At 41.2% G+C, this 21,785-nt stretch overlaps 1 protein-coding gene and 1 long non-coding RNA gene across 5 annotated transcripts in view; both read left to right on the top strand.

The window, feature by feature from the left end:
• Window positions 1-21,785, top strand: part of LOC139795639 (uncharacterized) — a 504,885-nt gene that overhangs the window by 231,576 nt on the left and 251,524 nt on the right. The window lies entirely within an intron of this gene.
• LOC139795637 (uncharacterized) overlaps window positions 1-21,785 on the top strand; it is a 207,096-nt gene that overhangs the window by 92,962 nt on the left and 92,349 nt on the right. For all 4 annotated transcript variants that reach the window (XM_071742558.1, XM_071742557.1, XM_071742559.1 and 1 more), the window contains exon 5: window positions 2,777-2,955. In XM_071742558.1, the coding sequence (XP_071598659.1) occupies window positions 2,777-2,826 (50 nt within the window). In that variant the 3' untranslated portion in view covers window positions 2,827-2,955. The remainder of the gene's footprint in view (window positions 1-2,776; window positions 2,956-21,785) is intronic.

Below are 21,785 nucleotides of genomic sequence, written 5' to 3'. Positions count from 1 at the left end.
AAAATGTAGCAGCCTGTGCTGCAGGCAAGACATTGTGTCTCATTAGTGTTTGGTGGACCTGATCACAAATAACATGTTTCAAAACTGTCAGCACCCTCTGATTCTTCACACTCAAAATTAGCCAGTTTCTGGAAAGAGACTTAATCTGGCCAGCCCTGTTTCTAATCATTTACTTATGAAATTAAAATGATAGATCCTCCAGCAGCTGCACTCTGAGGGACTAAAAGCAGACAGGCTGTTCTCAGTAAGTGTGCAGTCATTTTAACCAAGTTAATGATTCCAAATTGCCCTGTGGGGTGTGTTATGACAACTGGCCTAAAGCAGGTTTTAAAGATCAGTACTTGGTACTCCTGAGATGTACAGGCCAGAAAGTACTCACAATCCAACAGATTGCATTTGAGATCCAGTATTTTCTTCCAGTGGATGAGACTGAATGCACAGGAACATGAACAGCAGAGTCACTCAGGGCTGTGAAGCTGTACATCGGTGTAGGTACACTTGCAGGACATTTATGAAAAAAGGGAGCAATCCACAGATGAGGGTGGAAAAACACTTTTTTATTTCATCTTTGACCACTGCAGCAGCTGGTAAGTGAGGTTAAAATTGCTTACTGAATTTAACAGTTGACTTTACCTCTTGGTCCTCTGTGTCCTTCTGATGTTGGGGACTCCAGAACTGGACACAGAGCTGCAGGTGGGGTCTCAGCAGAGCAGAGGGGGGGAATCCCCCCTCGACCCCTCTGTGGTTCTGCTGATGCCCCCGGGACATGGTTGGGTTTTGGTCTGCAAGGGCACATTGATGGCTCTTGTTGGGCTTCTGCTCCACCTCCCACACCTCCCCCAAGTCCTTCTCCTCAGGGCTGTCCTCAATCCTTTCTCCTCCCAACCTGAATTCATGCATGGTGTTGCCTCCACCCAGGTGCAGAACCTTGCACTTGGCTTTGTTGAACTTCATGCAGTTTGCACTAATTCTTCTTCTGGACAGCTTCTGGAACCTGTCCAAGTCCCTCTGGATGCCATCCCTTCCCTCCAGCCTGGAGACTTCACCATGCAGTTTGGTGTCATCAGCAAGCTTGCTGAGGGTGCACTCAAATGCATTTCTTGTACTCTAAGAAAATCTCTTTTCCTCAAACATCACAATATGAATTTTTACATGGCATGTACTTGGTGACAGACAGTAATAAAGCATTACATTTACATAAAGTTTTGCCTGCACTTTAATTTACTGGCTATTCTCATTCCCCTTTGTTTATAGCCCTTCAATATAAGTGTCGAGGAGAAAGCAGTCTGGACAGCTAGACAAGATGCAAATTATTCAAAAAGCTGAAGCCTGCCTTTATTGTGTATTTAAAGTTTACAGTCTTGTGGATGATATTGTGCAGTAAAATGATGAAAGCCCATTTTTGGCTATAGAAACACAAAATGTAACAAGTTCATCTTTATTAGTAGAAGTTAGTAGGCTGGCATCCAGTTTCAGCAGTGGCTGCTTTATCTGCATTAAGCCTTGTAGGAGTTAATGGGTTTTGTCTGAGTTTTGTAAGCGAGCCTGTGTGCTTTGTTTGTAAGTGGCTGTGTGAGTGTTCACCTAGCCACAGATCCAAACTGCTGGCTAGTAGGAAGTCAGGGGAAAAATAATCCCCAATGTTTATCCCTACCAGCTTGATTTGCAGTAGCTAACCCTGCTGCAGGCTCTGGCAGGTTCCCTCTACTATGTGGTCATGAAGGTAGTAATTTGTCTGCCTGATGCAGAGAGGTGAAAAGGGGTGATGGCTGCCTGTGATCTCTCTCCATGCGCTTGTGAAACGCAGGGCACAGTCCAAACTACAGCTTGAGAGACTTGCTGTGTTTGGTTGTTATAAGCACACCACAAAACTTCTGATCATCCTTCAGCTTGGTGAAGCTTAGAGGACAATTTCACAGTGAGAATGGTAAAAGGATCACAAAATGCACTATTAAAAGCCTTGTTTGTGTAGAGATACCTGAGAGTTTAGTGATGCTGCAAGAGGGAAATAGGAGTGACAGCAGATCCTGGATTCTTAAGCAGAGCTGTTTGTATTATATGTAGTTTCAGTTTTCTGGTGGCTCTGAAAAGCTTCAAGTGGGATCTATATGTTAAAAGGGATGAAAAGGAAGGGAAAAAGAAAAAAAAGCAGCAGCACCTTTGGTTGTTTGGTTTGTTTCATTTGCTCTTCATCCAATTGTTTTGATTGCAGGCTTGCTGTTGCTTTTTTTTTGTCTCTTTAGGATATAAAAAATATATAACTAGGGGAATGAGGAAGAGTAGTCAAAGGCTGGCTACAGTTTGTGGCTCATGGTGTAGATCTGTGGACTGTTAAGGCCCAAGGGACTGTGATGATCTTCTAAGCTGACCTGCATGCATAAACATTACCCACTGAGTCTTACCTTGCCTAACAACTGGTGGCTAAACTGACTGTAAATTCTTAATGTATTCAGTCTTGATTTAAAACCATAAAGATTTAAAGATACCTAAAAATTACTGAGATTTAAGGAGACATAGAGAATCTGGATGCATTTGCATTCTTGGAGAACACCCTCCAAGATCTCTGGAAAATCTTGTATCAGTCAGAAACTCAGCTTAAAGAAAAAGCAAGTGGAAACACATCTTTTTTTCAGTATTTTAAGTTCAGTTTATAGCTTGTAGAGGTAGGAATGATGTGCCCGATAGACTAGAGAGTCTTTGAAGCATTAGAAATGTTCTTTCTGCTAGGATAAATTAAAGCAGTGGTGAATTACTAACCTTTCCTCTTCCTTTTCAGAAAGCAAAGAGGAAACCAAGAGGCAATCCTCGTGGATCCACAAAGTCTAGCATCACTTGACTGTACTCCCAGGATGACATGGCTCAGGAATCCCTGTCTGGCAGGTGCTGACTGCAAAGATACCACTTAGCTCCAGGAAATCAATGGAACTCACTGTGGAGTGAAGCATTAACAGCAAGGTAAAAATGTCAGAATGAAAGCATGCAGACTTACAGTAGAGCTGGCTGAAAATTTTCCATCCTAATGCTCTCCTACTGGAAACCGTGGGTTTGAAAGTCTGTGACTTTCTTAAGCAAAAATTGTTTTGCAGAACTTGAATGCATTATTTTTATTTGGGCTTTGAAAAGTTCTTGGTTTGTTTGGGGCAAGACAAAATGAAACTTAAAAATGAAAGTTTAGCAAAATACTTGAGGGGATTCAGACATGAGGCATATTTCTACAGAAACAGAAATCTAACTTCATTTAGGTTTATTTAACTTTTTTATCAGACAGTTCTAGTTTTCTTAAAACATATCAGGGTTTTCTGGATATTCACTGAAGAACTGGGCTTAAAAAAGGAAAGATAATTCAGATTATGAATTGTTTTTGAAATGTTAGACTATAAGAAGAGGGATCTTGGACTATGATTTTACAGATCCAAACATTTGTCCCAGTTTTCTTCAGTCACATAAATTAGATCAGCTCCTTTGCAGTTATAGGATCAAATTGCTAACTGATATGAATCAGAGAAACTCTGCTGGTAGAAGTTGAATTTGCATCTAGAATAAAATGACACATCTCTCCATGAACACAGGTGGACCAAATCTACAGGACTGTAAACCCAAAGTCATTAAGTTACCTTATGCAGATCAGTGGCAGATTTGAGTTATTTGAGGTTTTATAGAGCAGTCTGAACCATTGCTGTGGAGATCTTAGCACAGAGTTCCGTAAGATGTTTCAAAAAGATGGTAAGATGGTAAGATGTTTCAAAAACCAGTCTGCCAAAGGTGTTAATGCTGTTCTGCATAGAAGAGCTGGAAAGAGAAGAGGAACAGCATTTGTTGATCATGCAAATTAGTCCAAACAGTTCAAGGATACCCAAAACTACCTGCAATTTATAACTTCAGAAAGCCACTGAGAGCCTGAAGATCATGATGGTGGATGGTGGGGTTTTTTGTCTAAGCTCATGTTATTGGCCACTAAGTCAAGCTGTATTGTGTTTAGGAAGCTCACATCTTACTTTCTCTCGTATTGGTGCAATTTAATTTATTATTTTTTTCCCCACATCTGAGTGAGGTTTTGCAGCCTTTCCTTCCAGCCCCAAGCTAAAGGTATGGCTTTGTGTTCTGCATTTATATGCATTAATTTAAGCATATACCTTTTATCTATTGTCATGATTAAGCAATTCAAAGAAATATCACAACATGAGAAACCCCCTTGTCAGAAGTCATCTTCTATTTTCATTGGCAGGGCTCAGACAAGGTAAATTTTGGGGGAAAGATGCTTTCTGTTTGCAAATCTCAGTCTGTGCTTGGGAAAGGTGAATGTAAACAACATTAATAGGGTTCATATTAATATGAGGCTCATATTTTCTGATTCATGAGGAGTTTTTTAGTAAAATCAAAAGAAAAATATTTTAACATAAAAGTTAAAAAAAAAGAGTACTTTTTCCCACTCAGCTGGCATTAGTAGATGTGTTTGCCTCACCTAGAATGCTGTACAATATTCCAAATTTATTGTGACTGTAAACAACAACTCTGCTTGCTTTATGGCTTTCCTGGGCTCCAATAGTAAAACACAATATCTCTATCTGTTTGGAATTATGTGTTATAACAGTTTTATGAAGGGGGGTAAAGCTCTGATAAAGATAAAATAGAGTTTTGGTTTTTTGTGTGACCTTGTCATTTGAAAAAGCATTGCACTCTAACGAGATATAATTTAAAAGACCTCTGGGAGCAAATTGAGTTTACTGAGATATTTCTACGAGTAATTACTTACTGTGAGTTGTCAGCGTGCTCTGTTACAGTTCCTTTCCTAGCAAATGTAGATAGCTGGAACTGTGTAGAATGGATTAGAGCTACTACCATTAATGTTTGATGGGAGACAGTAGTGAAAAAGATGGATGCTTATATAACTGACATTTCCAGCATTTATGGCCATAGACTAAAATGCCAGGCGCATAATTTCAAGTAAAATGGCAGACCCAACTCAATAATATTTAATGATGTAGCAGACCTTGGCTGTGAGAATAGCTAATGGAAGCCATTGCACTGCATTTATTGAATTGTTAAAATGAGTTGAATAATAATTGTGTTTTGCAGGAGTTTTGTTTCAGAAATTTATTTCTGAGATCTGGTACTCTGAAAATAAATTATTTACAATTCCAGTAACACACAGGGTAGGGAAGACTTGGAGCTTGGTAACTGATGGCAAGGTTTTTACGCTGACTTTGTCCTGGCGTTTACAGCACAGACACAAATTCAAGAGCTCAGGACACAGTTTGGAAGATTGGGTGAGACTGATTTGAAAAGGTAGTGGAAGATCAAATTACCTCCCTGGAGAATCTCTTTTTAGTAGTTTGACTCTTTAGAAAGTCAGACCTTTTTGTCTATTGTCATATTTGTAGGAATGTCAAGATTTAGATTCTGCAGAGCACGTTGTATCATGAAGATACGTGTGTGCTGGGACTATGACATCACTGATGATGTCAACAAACCAAAAATTGACTTCTTTGTTATTCTTCTTACCAGTATTCTAGAGAGCCTGGGATAAGCACTAGGGACTTGAACTGGTAGAGAACCTCAAACTGATGGAGGTCCGTAGGTGTCTTGATACCTTGTTTGAAGCTACAGTGTCTCCCAGAATTCATTTCCCAGTTTCCACAATCACAAAAAAGTCACATTTTTGTGTGGGTGTTAGAGGGTTGGACCCTTCTAATATTCTAATTTTAGTATTCTGTATTGGAAGAGTTGGACCAGATAGTCCTTGAGGTCTCTTCCAACCTGTCATTCTGTGATTCTATGCTTCTATTTTTACTTTTTAAAATATTTTTAGAACATTTTCTCTCTTCCTAAACTCAAACATCTTGTTTTGAGCATTCTCAATATTCTACTTATAGATAAGGAAAATAAGGACTGGAAAGTTTTGCAAATGTAAGCTAAACCACTTTTGCTTCAGAACTGTCTGAAAAAAACTCAGAGGAGTTAGAAATTCCCTCCTGCAAAGTGTCAGCAGACACCCAGAAGGTACCACCATCTCCAGGGTCACTTTATTCTCTGGATCTTACCCAGCATCTGTTGAAGTTAATTGAAAAATCTCCCATTGACTTGAAGAGGTTTTGGATCTGGCTCAAACAGCTCTTAGTGGCAGCAGATTGCAAGAAGGAACCCCACTGTGCAAATTCAGCCATCTGCCTATGGGTAAGCATTTGATGGTACAAATATATTTGCCTGGAACATGTGAGGCACTTTGTTTCCAATTAGGCAGTATTTCAGAATAAAGGAGATCTCCCCCTCTCACCTGAGGCCCGTGTTTTTGCAGATCTGTTCTGAGCTGATGGCCTCTAAAGGAGCAAGGCAAACTGACACACATCCATCTCACAAGTTTCTTTTCTCTGCTGTGGGTATGTAAAAAGATAAGCCAGTTCTAGGTTCAGATTCCATCTTTGCTGGATAGAGGCAGAGCTGCTTGCATGAAACAAGACAAAATGTCATTTCCATCTCTAACCTGTGCTCAGTGATATCATTATCAGTCTTCTACTGTATCAGCTGTCAGGTTAGATAAGAGAACTGTTTTGGAAACAAAGCAGAGAAGTATGCTGAGTGCAATATATAAGGACTTTCTTAATTAGCACACACAGCTGTGTGTTGCCCTTTTCATCTAAAACTGGTAAAGAAGGGGAATTATGTATGTGGAAAGCGTATTTGAAGGATGGTTGTCTTTAGCAGAATTGCAACATACCAGAGAAACAAATGAGGTTTGATGTAAAACACAGCCAGAGACTGTGTAAATTGCCCCAGCTGATTAGAAAACAGTAAAGCTGTTAGCATCCTGGAACATGATGCGTGTAACAAAATTGCTCAGTGGTGTGGATTGGGAGGAGCAAGGAGGCAGCCTTGTTGCATGCCAGGCCTCAGCAGTGTCCTGTGCCTGCTTTAATCATCAATTACTGTAATGCTGGGGCAACCCACCAACAACTTAATTATTGTCTGGAGCTCCAGACCATAGGTGGCTCTCCTTGGCTTTATTACATATTAAAGCAAATTGACTGACGTGGTCCAGAAGGGGCTGTGTTGTAGCTTCTCTCGTAGGGTGTAGGCACTCCTTGAGCTTGTGCTGGACGAGTCCTGAGGCCTTTCTCTGTCTGACTCTGAGCACACAGGAAAGAGACATTGACTAGTCAGGAAACCCATACCACAGGGATTAAAAGACAGGCTTTGTCTTTTGATATTTGATATCAAATCCATTTGACCCTATATATTTGATAGGCTTTGGGCACCTCTGTACCACCAGTGCAGACAGATGTAGCAGAAGGCACTTGTGGCTATCAAAATCATTTATTTGCTCAGGACAGTGATACCACCACAAGTAATGGCTTTGAACTGGAAGAGGGTAGATTTAGATTCTATATTATGAAGGAATTCTTTTCTGTGAGGGTGCTGAGCCCCTGTCCCATGTTTCCCAGGGAAGCTGTGGCTGCCCCATCCCTGGCAGTGTCCAAGGTTGGATGGGGCTTGGAGCACCCAGGGCTGGTGGGAGGTGTCCCTGACCATGCAGGGGGTTGGAACTGGGTGAGCTTTAAGGTCCCTTCCAGCCCAAGCCATTCTATGGTGATATGTTTATATTTGTTGGTAAGAAATCAAGAACTTTTTAACATCCTGTGCTTTGCTAGCATGTGGTTGCACAAGAAGCTGGGCAGGGAACATAGCTAGAGCAACAGAGCCATATTGGCCAGAGGGATATTCCAGATCATGAAACGTTATGCTCAGTGTATTGATGAGGGTTGGCCAGGAAGTTCTTGGCTCTCTTCTGGGAATACAGTTTTAGGATTTTCTCTCCTGGAATCTCTAACCAGAGACAGGCTGGGCACTGGCCAGCAGGTGGTGAGCAGTTGCACTGTGCATGACTTGTTTGTATATTGTTATTAACATCCTTATTAGTGTTGTTGTTGTCATTGTTATTGTTATATTACACCAACCCTCTCCTTACCTTTCTGATTCTCTCCCTCACTCCCCAAGGGGAGCAGGGGAGTGCGAGCAAGTGGCTGCATGGTGTTTAGCATCCTGACAGATTAGAATGATGACCCATGTGTGCCAAATAGGACATTTTCAAGATATGCATATCCTGAAACCTCACAGCAGTCTCTCTTTGTGGCACATAGTAGGTTGTTTTGTAGGTAACTGTAGCAAATTGCAAAAAACTAACAGTTAAACAGTCCAGCAAATCTAAGCTACTAAGATCTGAGTGACCTGCCCTAGTTTTGGTCCTACTCTAGCAGGGGGTTGGACTCGATGACCTGCAGAGGTCCCTTCCAACCCCTGACATTCTGTGATTCTCTGATTACCTTGCAGATAACAGATTGGAGGTGTTTGCCCATCATACTAAGATGCCCAGTTAATTTGAGAGCAAACCATATGGGAATTTTTGAGAAGGTAGGAGAGATAATCAGAAAATGGAAGCTGCAGTTGCACACACAAGATCTGGTTTGAAATAACAGATATACATGGAGATGATTTGCGGGTTATTGTCCATATGCTTCCCAAACCTGTGTTCTGCCTGCAGTTTCTTTGACTGTGTTCCCAAATGCTGTCCCATCTTCTGTAGGTCTGTAGCTGAGAGGGGTTTTGAGTGTGAAGTTGTGCAAGCAGCAAGATTGAGTTCAATATTGAAAGTGCATCAGCACTAGGCCACCCTGGCTGCAAATCTTTCCATGAGCAGGAGCAGGCTGCAGGTCCATTTGTGTCTGGGTAGCTCATACCAGCCCACAGCAGCCTCGCCAGGGATGTTGCACAATACACACACCTCCTCTCCTAGTGGCAGAAGAAACATCAAGCCCCCATCTTCAGGGCCCTGTGCTGGTCTGCCCAACCTAGCTCTGTTGTCTCCTTCCTGTGGCTTGGGTGACTCCAGGTGAACACAAGATACTCAGATTTTGGGTGGTTAGTCAGTTTAGCTGGGCTAAGTGATTTAACAGATACTTTTGAACATCTTGGCATAAAAGACATAAACCCCAATTTGTGGCACTTTAAGGATCTGTTTGGCTGTTCTTCCCTCCTTAAAATCTCTTGGATCTCATCTTCCATCTCCATGTACATCTGTGGGATATTTTTCCTTCTGTATATGTGTTCCCCACTTCTGGAAGAAAAGGGAAGTGTCTCTTTTTGTGTGGACCCCTCAAATACTGTGAATATACAATAACATTAAAGCAGCTTTGGAAGGAACATGTTTTCTCATACTTGGAAAAACTAAGGATGCAACAGACCCATCTTTTGCTCTCTGCTCTGTTGAGATCTCTGTGTAAGTCTTAGTTCTTCTGTTTCTTATCTGTGAGCAGGAAGGCAATGTAATTAATCTCACTATTCTCAGTGGTTGGATAATAAAATACTAAATCAAATTTACTGTAGAAAAACCCCCAAAGTGATACTCATTGAGGAATAAAAGCAATCCTAACTGTACACTCAGCAATGGGTCACCAGCTACCTGCTAAAATTTCAAGAGGAAGATGTTGGGGTTAAAATAGATAGTTCTGCCACAACATTGGCTTAATGACCAGTAGCAGCCCTAAAAGCAGCTGTGAAGGTAGGAATTATTATGAAGGAATAGACAGCAAGGTAGAAATCATTATTTTAGCACTATATAAAGCCACAACTCCCACCTCTTGAGCACTCTGTATTTCTGAGAGCCTTACATTTGAATAACGTTACTGGAAAAGATCCAAAGGACATACCAAGGATAATGAAAATATGGAAGAGCTTCAGCACAGGAAATGATCAAGCAACTTAAAACTTTTCAAGCTAGAAAAGCAATGAATGGCTGGAGGACTGTGAAATGAGTCATGGCAGGGAACAGTTGTTCAGTGTTTCTTCCAGGACTTCCAATACTAGAGTTCAGCAAAGAAAAAGTATCACACAAAGGCTTAAAGCAATTCAACGAAGTATTTTTTGACAAATTGTACAGTTCAGCCATGGAAACTGGCAATGCAGAACACTGTAACCCCTGGAAGTTTACAAGCATTCAGAAAAACTCCAAAGCAAAACAAACCACTGGCAAAATCCACATGAGAGGTGTAAAAAGGTAACTACTGTTCAAAGACAGCACTTCTACATCTGAGGTCTCCTGAGCTTCAAGTACTTGTGCAGGCAGGGAGTGCTAGTGAATTCTAGCTTCCAGTTGAATTTCAGGTGAGCCCTTTCTTTTATCCTTTCTCAGGTCTGTAAGAGAGTTTTCTCTTCTTATCAGTGTTATGGAGAGATAGCTAAACTGGTCTTTTCCCTCTGGAAAGGTCTATGTGAGGACTGTCTCAGAGAATGACCATATCCTTCTGTTTGTGGGATAGATGGTGGTTATTTTGTGAAGGACTTTCTCTCTTTAAAACTTGTCCCTACAGCTCATAACATGTAATACATCCTTTCTGAAGGAGTGTTTTTTCCTATGGCTCTTGCATCTTAGAAAGGAAAGTCAATAATAAAAAGACAAGAGATCACAAAACACTTCTTACTCACAGTGTGATTCAGCAGGAAACAGAAGGACAAGGAAAGAAAATAAAATAGAGATCTCTTGAGACTGAGGAGAAGAGTCAGGAAAGAAGCCCTGTGTATGGCAGGGAGGCCAGCATCACTTTCTTGTTTATTGATCTTATTATAACCTGAAAAGGTCAGCTCTGAAGTTGAAAGTAACAAGTGCCAAGGACTCTGCAAGCTTGACAAATCCTGCCCATCTCATGCAACTTGGCACTGAATGGAGGCTCTGCCAGACTGAGGGTGTTGCAGATCACTCATTGGCAATAGTAGCAGATCTCTACCAAGTAGATTATGGCTCACTTGCCTCTTCTGTCTCAGATGAGTTTTTTCAGATCCTTCCTAGTTACAGTGTGGTATAATTCAGTGTCTGGCTTCTCTTTAGCCTGGTTTGGTTAATAAAAGCCTGGGCTAGGACTCGATAGAACTGGTTTATATACTGGGTTCTGCGGGTCAGCCAGGTCCTCATCACTTTGTTTTAGTTTCTCCAGCTGCCAAACAGAATACGCAGATGTTCTAGAAGTGTTTTGAGATCCATGAGTGCAAAGAAGTGCTGGATAGTCCTTGCACAACAACGTGCCCTTCTTGTTCTAGGTTCTAGATAGCATGCTCCTGTGGCTCTGCCAGGAGTTAAAGATGTTACACTGCTATCTGTTCTATATTTTTCCTTTCTCATCCTTCCAGATGTCTGTCCTCACACTTGTGGTGTCCCCCAAACCCGTGCAAGATTTCTGCTTCAGTGCTGGGAATTTTTAAAATGATTTTGTGTTACTTTGCATGAAAATGAATTGGGAGTGCTTGCATGAGCCACTCAGGTATGTTAGCTGTGGTGTGTTACAGCCAGCTAGAGTGGTGAAATTTAACCTACTCCAGTGAGGCCTGCCAGAGAACAGTTATCTCAGCTTTTTTTTTTCCATATATGTACCAGTAGTTGTACGACAAAATTCTCAGCTAATGCTTGAACAGGCTCCAGCTCTCAAAGCCTTAACCCTTTACACTCAACCATGTATCTCCAATTAAAGTCTTTCTGGGGGCCTCTAGCTAAATCTTTTTGAACTTGCATGTGCTCTTTCTATGTTGAAATTCATATTAATTCTGCATATTTGTCCTGTTTTTTACTCGGAAGCAGCCTCTGAGGGGAAACAGAGAGCTGCTTAGTAGTGTAGGAAGCTTTGAGAAAGCCATCGTGTGAAGTAGCTCAGAGGAGGAGAACTGCCAAACACAAGTTTGAAGTTCTTTGATGCTTCCAAATGCATCCAAAAAGCTGTGGAAGTTCTGAGTTGTCTCTAAGTGAGGGTTCTGGGGCCATGGTCCAGCCATGAAGTACCAGAGTCTTGAACTGTTTTTTGCCTGTAGAGCTAGCAGAAAGTATAGAGCTTGGTCCAGGCTGGCACTTGAGGCTGGAAACAGTGGCTGCCTCTCTCTTCTCTCTCTGCCTCTTCTCTCTCTCTTCTCTCTCTCTTCTCTCTCTCTTCTCTTCTCTTCTCTCTCCTCTCTCTTCTCCCTCTCTGCGGCAGAGCAGCAGAAAGCTGAGTTTCTTGGGTCTGTCCCTCCCTGATTCAAAGCTGCAAACATCAGGGGGCAGTGGTGGGCAGCAGGCAAGGCAGAACTCCCGACCATGGGGCTTCTGGGCTGTGAAGGCAGCACTGGACATAGCTGCTCCTTAGAAGAGGTGTAATTGCAGGGATCACTTGTAACAACCTTTTCTCTGCAAGAGCTCAGACCTGTCCTGTCCTGTTTAACTGTTTGAGGAGAGCTGATTCACGGTATGCCTGCAGCCTATGCTTGAGACACATGTCCATGAAAGATAGAAGGGATCTCTTCTGTAGCTCCCCTGGGTGCTTTCTCAGTTTAAAAAAAAATAAATTATGTTTATTCTGTCATTTGTAGTCATCTACTGACATCAGATAGTAAAGAAAAGGTGGGGTTTAGTGATTGGAGCAGAAGACTGGGAGTGAGGTTCCAAATGTTTTTTTTAAGCCCTACAGGAGTTGTCTGTGTTGACAGGCGTGCATACTGTTTCTTCAAGTGTGGTGTGTTCACTGGGTGATGGCTGTGTCTGGCAATTATATAACTTCTTTTTCCAGCACTGGAGCTTCCTTAATTTTTTTCCTACACAATTACCTTCTATCTCCCTATTTTACAGCTTCCATTTTTTAGAGAGCAACTGAGATGAAGGGTCTAAGCAGCTTAGTATTATTCCATACAACATACAGCTTTCAAACATATTCTTCTGAAGCCATACACAGACAAACACCCACTGAGCTGTCTCCATCTTCCTCTGTGAGACAGAAATTCCTGCTGAGAAGTGATGAGAAGAGATCCTTTCAAAGAGACAGGCTGAGTAAAATGCAGCAGGACACGGGAGTGTGCTCATTGCACCTCATTAGTGGTGGAATCTGCAGGACACATCAGAGCACACGAGGCTCATGTGACAGCAGTGCAGCTCCACGCTGTAATGCAGTCAGACTGGGAGGACACAAAAGCGAGAAATTCGTCTTTATTCTCCTAATATTGTTTTCAGCAGGTTTTAAGTTACACAGTCTCTCAGAATATACTGACAACTGCTTTCAAAGATGAAACTTTAAGTGAGATTAAATTGCTTTATGCAGGAAGACTTTGTGGCTACATTTTCAAGCCAGAATTTTAAAAATCTGAAGCTGAAAAGCATTTCTTTTCAAGTTTTCTATTTTAACGTGAAAAAAACCCCACCACCCCATCCCCGAACAAACCTGACGTGGGTTATTTCTACCAAAAGCAGTAAATGCTTGTTTTGAGCTAGTGATATTTTTTTTTCTTCTGAGATTGAGCAGTGATTTATTCAGCTACAGGAAAGTCTAAAGCTGCTGTTATTTACAGAAAAGCAAGACAAATGTTTACAGTAGAAGCACAGGTTTTAGTACTCAGAAATGTGTCCAGTAAACACTGTAAAGCATGGATTCATAACACCAAAGCAAGAAAATAATGTGGGGTTGCAGCCTGTAATGCAGTACCTGCAAAAAGCTTAGAAAGGGGTTTGTGTAATATATAAATGATTTTAGTAAATGCATTAAAAAATGCAATAGAAAATCTAGGAAGAATAAAATGTCTGTATCTTGTCTCCTTGATTACCATGAATGGTTGGAAGCTGTGATAAAGACACATTTTTTCTTATAATTTCCTTTGTATAAAGAATTAGCAATACTATTCTTCAAAATGTTGTCATCTTTCCTGTTAAATAGATACGGGATTTACCTTTGCAAGGCACATAAGCCAATAATTAGTTTACTAGAGTCTGGATAAGCTGTGTGTCACGAGCCAGTGAAACCAAAAAGTAGGCTGAAGTGCACTGCACTGTATTTTTCTTGAAACTGGTAAGATTGACCCCAAGTGGTAGATTTATCCCTGTGTGCACACTTCAAAGGTGGAATTTCTTTACCTGGACTGTGTATGTTGATTAGTGAGAAAAACAAAGGGGTTTGGTGTTCATATTTGTGAGTATTAACCTACAAATAGGCTCTGTAGTGCTGTTTTCCCACAGGACATAGGTATGGCAGAATGCAACGATGCAAAAGTTTTGGGCTAATCAGAAATCTTGTGAAAAATATAGAGCCAGTTGGTTTGGTTTATTTGGTGAATCTAGGTATCTTTTCTGTAAAAGAGAGTTTTGAAATGACACAGCCCACTGCAGTCAAGGAATTAGTTGCCACTGATGGGTGAAGGAATACCCCCTTAGTCCAAAGGGATTTTAGGCTGGAAATTACTATTCAATCAGACTCTTGCCTGGAGAAAAGCACTAATTAAAAAATACTTGAAAGTCTGTCTCACTGATGCTTCTCTGTGAGTACCCAGTCAGAAAGCAGTACTGGTTTTCATCATTAAACCTTGCTTCAGATCAGGAGGTGACAGCTCTGCTGTCAGAGAGCCAAGAGGCATTGGTGCTATACATATTTATCTTCCTACAAATGGAAAAAACTACAGTGGAGTCAGGTTTTCCCATTTATAGTTGGGCAGCAAGGTTTCCAAAGCACACCAGAGTGTAAATGTGATGCATTTAAGTTGCAGAGCTGAAGGCTATTGGAGAGTAGTGAGACAGAGGAACAGAAGAATAACACGTTCCCAAGCAGAAAAAACAACCTCAGATTGATGGCTTGTAAATAGACTATCAGTGACCCTTGTGTGAATGAGTCTCAGGGTCTGTTAAATGGGAGCCCAAGCTCCTATAATTAGAAAAAATAATTGAACCCTCATGCTGTAACTATATTTTCCTCCTCATTTTTTTTTGCTGTCATTAAAGCATGAAACTGAAATATACGTAGTAACACCCTTCTGAAAACAAACAAACAAAAAAAAAACCCCACAAGGAAACAAAAAAACTCCTAAACAAAAAAAAAAACCAATTACCCTGTCTCCCCAAATATATTTCACTTTGTTTTCTCTGAGGGCTACTGCCCGGATTGTAAGAAGTGCTCTGGATTTTGGCACCAAAATGTCCTGCTATTTGTTTTAGTAGTTTTTGGTTCAGGCTCCCAGATGAAGACTTTTAAATTGTTTTCACTGCTGGAGCTCTGTTACACATTCAGAATCTCCACTGTGCTGTAAATGTAGGACTTGTACCTCTGATCTGTGGCTGCAGAGTGATGGCTATAAACTGGGCAGTCCAGATCTGTGCCTGAGAAAAAAAGGAAACTGGGGATTTGGAGATGACCTGCCAGTTCCAGAAACAGGCTGGGGCAAAGGAGAAGGAAACAGTGTTCAAAGAAATTGATGTTCAGATATTTTCTGTCTCACTTCTCCCTGACATACATTGTTTTGTCAAAGCCCACGCTGAACAACTGTAAGACTTTTGAAATATTTAAAAAGAAGAAAATTTCAAGGATATTTCCAAATGAGTAACTATTGCAGAAGGAGAAATTGAAATGTTTTGTCACAGATTCTTAGGCAGATTCAGAACAAGTAGTCTGGTTCAGGGTAAGTATTTGTGGCATACTTGCTGATAATGTGAAATCTGCAGTCTTGTAGTTGAAAAAAATGCTTTGCTTGGCCTGGCTGGGAACAGAAGCCCCGTGATTTCCTGTCACTGGTAATAGGAACATTTTATTTTGTTCACAGTGTCATGGCTGGTAATTGTACAGGAACAGAGCTCTCAGTGGACTTATTCTTCATAGAGTATTTCTGTTTCTTCTTTGTTGAACTAGATTTAGACAAGAGCATCCTAAGACCTTACCACACTTGTCAATCAATGCCATAGAAATTTTTTATTAATTAATTACTGATGTTGGGTACTTCTTTGCCAGAACATTCTAGACTCATACAGTGGTTCAACAGCAGTCTCACTGCATCCCAAGCTGGGATGTGCTCAGCCATAGTAGCACATTTTTCAGCCCCCATTAATGCACAAAATATACAAAAATGTAGCCCCTGTTAATACATGTGTTCCAGTTAAATATATTAGTGTGTTTGAGGCATTGGAGTGTAGGGATGTATTACTTGCAAAAAAGTAATTTTGTTCATTTAAAAAGAAATTATATTTTTGCTTTTATCTCAGATTCTGAAAATCAGCATTATTATAATGTTGAAGCTGCCACAGGAAAACAGGGATTAGAAATTAGACTGCAATCACAGCATAGGTACACAAAATTGAGGAATTAACTTTTGCTGGATTTAGCAGGTACAGAGGCATCAGTTGAAGATGACAGTGATCTTTGAGGTGTTTGGACTGGGTTGGTTTAATTTCAGGGTTTTCTACTAAGCAGATCTAATGGGCTTAGTCCTACCATCTGCCTCAGGCTTTGGACCTTGAGTTCATTCCCCCCAATTCTTGGCTCTGCCCCAGTTCTGACATCTGGGGGAAGGCACAGAGGGACAACTGTGCTGGTGTGAGTTTCAGTCTGGTTGTTTCCACACTGGCACCAAAGCAGCCCCCATTAAACTGATTAAGTTTTAAAGAAATTATTCAGCCTGCTGAAAGGTTACCCAATGTAGCTACTTCTTAGTCACTTTTTGAATCATTAACAAGCTCTTCATGACACCTTCATGTGCAGGTACAAAGCCTTCTGGAGGATTCCTGCGATTTAATTTCTCTAGTTTAAAGCTGACTGGAGAGAACAAAGGCAGAGCTGGCAGTCACTAATTAAGAGGATGAAGGAAGGCAGAGGGGATGCTGACAGGGGGTGACAGGCTCGTTGGAAAGAAAGAGCTGCATCCTGAGAGTGGGGATGTATTATAGACAATTCTTTGAGGCTTGCTGAAGTGCAAAACTAATCCCTGAGTATCTCCCTACCTCTTTTTGTTAAAAAGTGCTTTGTCCTCAACTATTTACTTAACACTGCACAGAAGCAGCTTATACTTTCTATCTGAAATAATACTGAGTACAAATTCTGTTTTCCTTTGCCAAAGAACTGTGGTAGGGCATGTAGACCCTTGATTACCAGATGCTTCACAAGAACCTGTCAAAGAGCCAGGCTGGGAAACAGAGTTTCCCCATTCCCATGAACCTGCTGCCTGAGGTTGACATATACCACACGTGTCAAAATCTCAGCAAGCCTTCCTGTCTAGGTGGCCTGAGTGTCCTGGCCAAGTCCTCCAATCTCTCTGAAAGAGATTTCACTAGAGCAGGGTTGGCAAAGAGAGAACTTCTACTTTGCAGAGCAAAGATGGGTTTCCTGTTGGTGCCCACAGGCTCTCTAGCATCAGAGGGGATGATGCTTCCAGAAGGAAGATAGGAGGAATTTCTGTGGTTCAGCCAAAACTTCTTGCCAGTCTGTGACTTCCTCATGAAAAAGCCCTTATTAAAACCAACAAAAAACAAATAAAAAAAAAATCTTAATCCCAACTCCCTTAAATAAATAAAGGGAGGAAGGGTCACTGATCATTCACTTAGGCCTGAACTCATTGCCAGCCTTTCTACTTCCCTCACATGCTGTTCATTTTCTCTGTGGTTACTTGGCCTTTTCATTCCACAATTTTCCATTCTTCTTTTTTGATTCTCCTTTACTCACGTGTTGGTTTGGGGTTTTTTTATAATATTAAGTTACTGGAGTTTGTGTAGTTATGATACTCAAAATAATTTTCTAGGGAGCAGTTCCCCCCTCTGGGGCTGCTTTTCCTCAGGGAGTCACCAGGGACTTTACATCCCTGATGCAATTGCATATTGTCCAATTTCATTTTCCCCTCAATATCTGTTCTGCCTCAGACCTGTGGTCGGGATGACTTTGGTGTCCACACAAACACAAATTGCTCAAGGCACTGAATTCCTGCTTGGGAGGCTGAAACAGCCAGTACCCAACCTGTGGCATTTGGTGGCAATTATTGCTTTCTGAAAATGTTGGCAGAGCAGCATATACACTGACTGCTTGGCTTCTGCTTTCCTCAGCCCCACTTGTTAAATAGCACAAGGGCAGGTGCCCATCAGGTAACCCTGTATCCCCAGAGGAAGGTGGTTTGGGCTGGGCTGGGCTCTGGGAGCCTGTTTTGTCTGGCTGCCCTCCACTGTGTTGTGGGGGGCTCCACTGGCAGCACCACCATGCAGAGCTGAGTCTGTGACTGTCAGAAGTGGGGACCCTTGCTGGGTGCTTGTGTGGTCCTTGACACAGTGGGGTCCATACTCAGCTGGGGCTTGGACACTTCAGATGTGATTTTGTTGTAGTAATAGCTGTAGGACTTACTTGGTTGTTCTTGGTAAATTCCTGTAAATTGGTTGGTTCATGATCCTGTGGAGAAGGAAATCAACAGATGAAGTAGTAAAGCTTAAACACTGCTCAAGTGTTGTTCTGTGGCACTTGAGCTGAATGGGTGCCCAAACTGAAGAGGAGGGCTCATTTGTAAAACTGCCTCTTTCTTTGCCAGTTTCTAAAAATTTTTATTAACAAAACAACTGTTTCATTAGTGTGCTGATTAGCTGCAGAATTTCTCTGCTGTCGAAGATGTGTGAAGGACAAGCTCTTAGCACAAAAGGAGCAATCAAGGGGAAGGAGCTGGTTGCAGCACGCATAGCTGATTACTAAATGCTTTTACACCATCCTATTGTATTTAATCATGTACAGAGATCCTGGTCCTCACTGTAAAAGGGACAGAAGACAGGGTAAATTGTGCAAGCCCCTGAGCAAAGAGGCAGAAAGCTCTGTGAAGCACACCTGCTCCAGAGTATCACCAGGCTGAGGAGGTAAATGCAACAAAGAGAACAAGAGATGAAGTACACTGACAGATCTTCATTGTAGGAGCCGTAGAGGCAGGTGGGAAATAGAGCAGAAGAAGAATCAAAGGTGGATTGTGCTTGGGCTTGTGTAGAGGGCAGGCTCCAACAAGTATTTTTGTCTTGGTAAGAAAAGCATTCAGTTGTCAGTGAAGGAAGTCCCAGGTCTGTATCTCTGGGGTGATGCTGAGGCCTGCCAGCCCATCCATGCTGGAGCCACCTGAGAGGCCAGCAGCCTTGGGTGCTGCAGGACAAGCTGTTCCCAGCCACTGAGAAATGGGGTTAGAATCCCTGTCTGGCCCACCTGGGGGTGTCCCTGCCCAAGCTGCAGGCAGGAGAGGCAAACCAGGCTCTGGCACTCTTTGTACTCTCTGTCCATCCCAGCTGCTGCATTTGCTAAGTGAAGTGGATGTGCTGTGGTGTTGTGAAGCTGGCAACATCACAGTATCACAGAGGCAGTGTTTATCTTCTCTTATCTGTCAGAGTTAGTGTAGAAAGGCTGTCCCAGAAGGTGTGATTCAATAATCACACTTAATTCACTAATTCACTGGGGTTTCTTGGGTTTAACATGAAGATTCTACAGCCTTTGAATAATCAGAAAGGGATATTTTCAATTTTATTTTTAAGAGCAGCAGCTGCTGCCCAGTTTTCACGTTATGCAGGCACTTCATTTTTGTAAGTCCTTTGAATTTTCTCAGGAAAATCATCTTTGAAAAGTTATTAATTTCAAACATTAATTTAACATTAGAATTTTGCCCATAGGCTATAGTACACTGATTTCAATTTTTCATAGTAAAGCAACCTTTTCTAAAATGATACTGGTTGTTTCTTTTACAAACTGAAGTTCAGCTTCTCCATCCACCTGTGTCTGTGGTGTCTTGGCATCAGAGGTAATGTTCTTCCTGTGTAATGCCTTTATTTTCATTATCTATACAATCTTTTCCTTAAACACAATAACTGACTTTTCTAGTGTGATTAATGTCCTCAAACAGGTACAACTATCAACTGGCATGGATAGGCTAGCGGTGTTACATTAATTATGTAGACTGCTGGATGAAGTTGGCACTTGAATACAATTCACTTTATAAAAATTGATCTCTTGTTTTGTCCCCTAATCAGTCATTTGTACTCTACGTTTTTTTTTTTTACACTGATCCTTCTTTTCTAATTAACTCTTTCATCTGCCTCTGAGAGCTTTTGCAGTCTGGCCAGAAGCAGATCTGCTGAGAAGGTTTCTCTACTCCTGCCAGGACTAATAACTCAAAAAAAAAAAAAAACAAAAAAACCAAACCTGTATTAAGAATATGGCACATAAGGAAGTTTTTTCCAATTAACACTCAAAAGGAATGGTACCTTTTGTAGGGCATGGTTTTAGAATGCAGAAAAATACCATTCCAGGAAATTTTCATTGCCAGTTTGCACAGTCCTCAGCTTTTGTCTGGGAGACCTTGCAGTCTGAAAAGAGAAGATAGATGGGGGTGATGTGATTTTTGCTCATAGCTGAACTAGCTGTTTGTGTCCAAGGCCAACTAGAAGCAGATTTGCTTTTAGCTGCTGATCCTGCTCCCCCAAATGAACCAAGGTGTGCAGTGTCAGAGGAAGGGAGCAGGGGAACCTTGACTCTTTCTCACTCATTTTGCATTGATGTGAAATAACCCCAAGGCAGTGGTCAAGATACTCAGAGGACATCTTGGAAGGTTGCAGGTGGTGTTTGATGATGAAAGGACACTTTGTGTGTGCAACATAGAAGTGTTTAATGCAACGGATGTAAGATGAGTGAAAATCTTGTTCTTTTAGCAGCTGCAGTGTTTTCTATGTCAAAGAAATACCAGAAATTTGTTTTCCATGAAGTGGTGATGTGTGTGTGCCATGTTTGTTTGAAAGCTCTTCAAAAAAAAATTAAATGTATGTGTCTATGCTCAAAATTAAGTCTAAAGGGTTTACTAAATTTGCAGTGTAATTTTTAGTTACAAGATAACCACCCAATTATACTTTTTCGTATCCATAATTTACTGCTAACTATATAACCAATCGTTTTCCTGCATTATTTATAACACTTGTATAGTAAATAAACTTAGCTATTAGCAGTATATCTCTTAGTTTGTCAAAAGGGTAATATGTACAGTGTTGTTATTACCCACATCTTCATGTATATCAAAACTTTAATTACATGACAAAAAGTACAGCTTTATAATGGAACAAGTCTGCAGTTGCATGAACCTCACTGAAAAATATGATTGTGTATCCATTAATATCCATAGCAATCTTTACTTTCAGCTGATACAAACTCTAGTGACTGCTCTGGAGTGTGGATGGAAGGTAATAAGCTCCTTTGCACTAAGTGATAATCACTCTGAGGTCCTGCCCTAAATTGCCTCTCAGCACTAGCAGATTATGAAATGTTAAATAAATGCATATAACAGGAGGAGAACCAGACCCTGGGGTTTAAATGAGACATGCTTACAGCGAATGAATAGTTACGTGGTGTTTAAAGCAGATTAAAATATATCTTAATGGATTTCATTCTTCCTGCAGCCTCCTTTGCATATTTATTTGTAAGCAGGGTGTGCACTGCACCCCTATGGGCATACAGAAATATCCTGTACTCTTAGTGCTTTGCCTTCTTCTCTTCTACTGGTGACTCCATTTTTCCTTTTCCACAGTTCATTGTTCTTTCACCTGCTCCTGTTTTTGCAGGCACAGAAATAGGTGAGGATTTGCTCTGGCATTTTGTTCTCCAGCTCATAAAAGGGCATGCTAACCTCATGCCAGCTTCCTTGTGTGAAGACGAACTTCTGGCTGTTTGTGAGGCTCATATCTATTATGATAATGAAGGCTGTAGTACTTGTAGTAAGTGGAAGATGAGGGGACACATCTGTAGGGATGAGTCTTGCATCACAGAGGAACTCTGATTACAAGTTTTGGATGAAGGAATGCACTTCACCATAATGGTTTTCTGACCCTGCTAGTATTACTGATGTATGTTACTTAATATCCCTACACAAGATAATTGGATATAATTAAAGTGAGGAGATTTCTCAAGTAAGTCAAGATCCTCTTTTCAAAGGGCAAATCTTGCTGAATAATTGCTGTTCAGTGCTGTTAGAAACAGAGCAGAAAT

The sequence above is a fragment of the Heliangelus exortis genome, chromosome 4, assembly GCF_036169615.1.
Source record: "Heliangelus exortis chromosome 4, bHelExo1.hap1, whole genome shotgun sequence".
NCBI classification, from domain to species: Eukaryota; Metazoa; Chordata; class Aves; order Apodiformes; family Trochilidae; genus Heliangelus; species Heliangelus exortis.
This window is presented reverse-complemented; position numbering and strand designations above follow the sequence as displayed.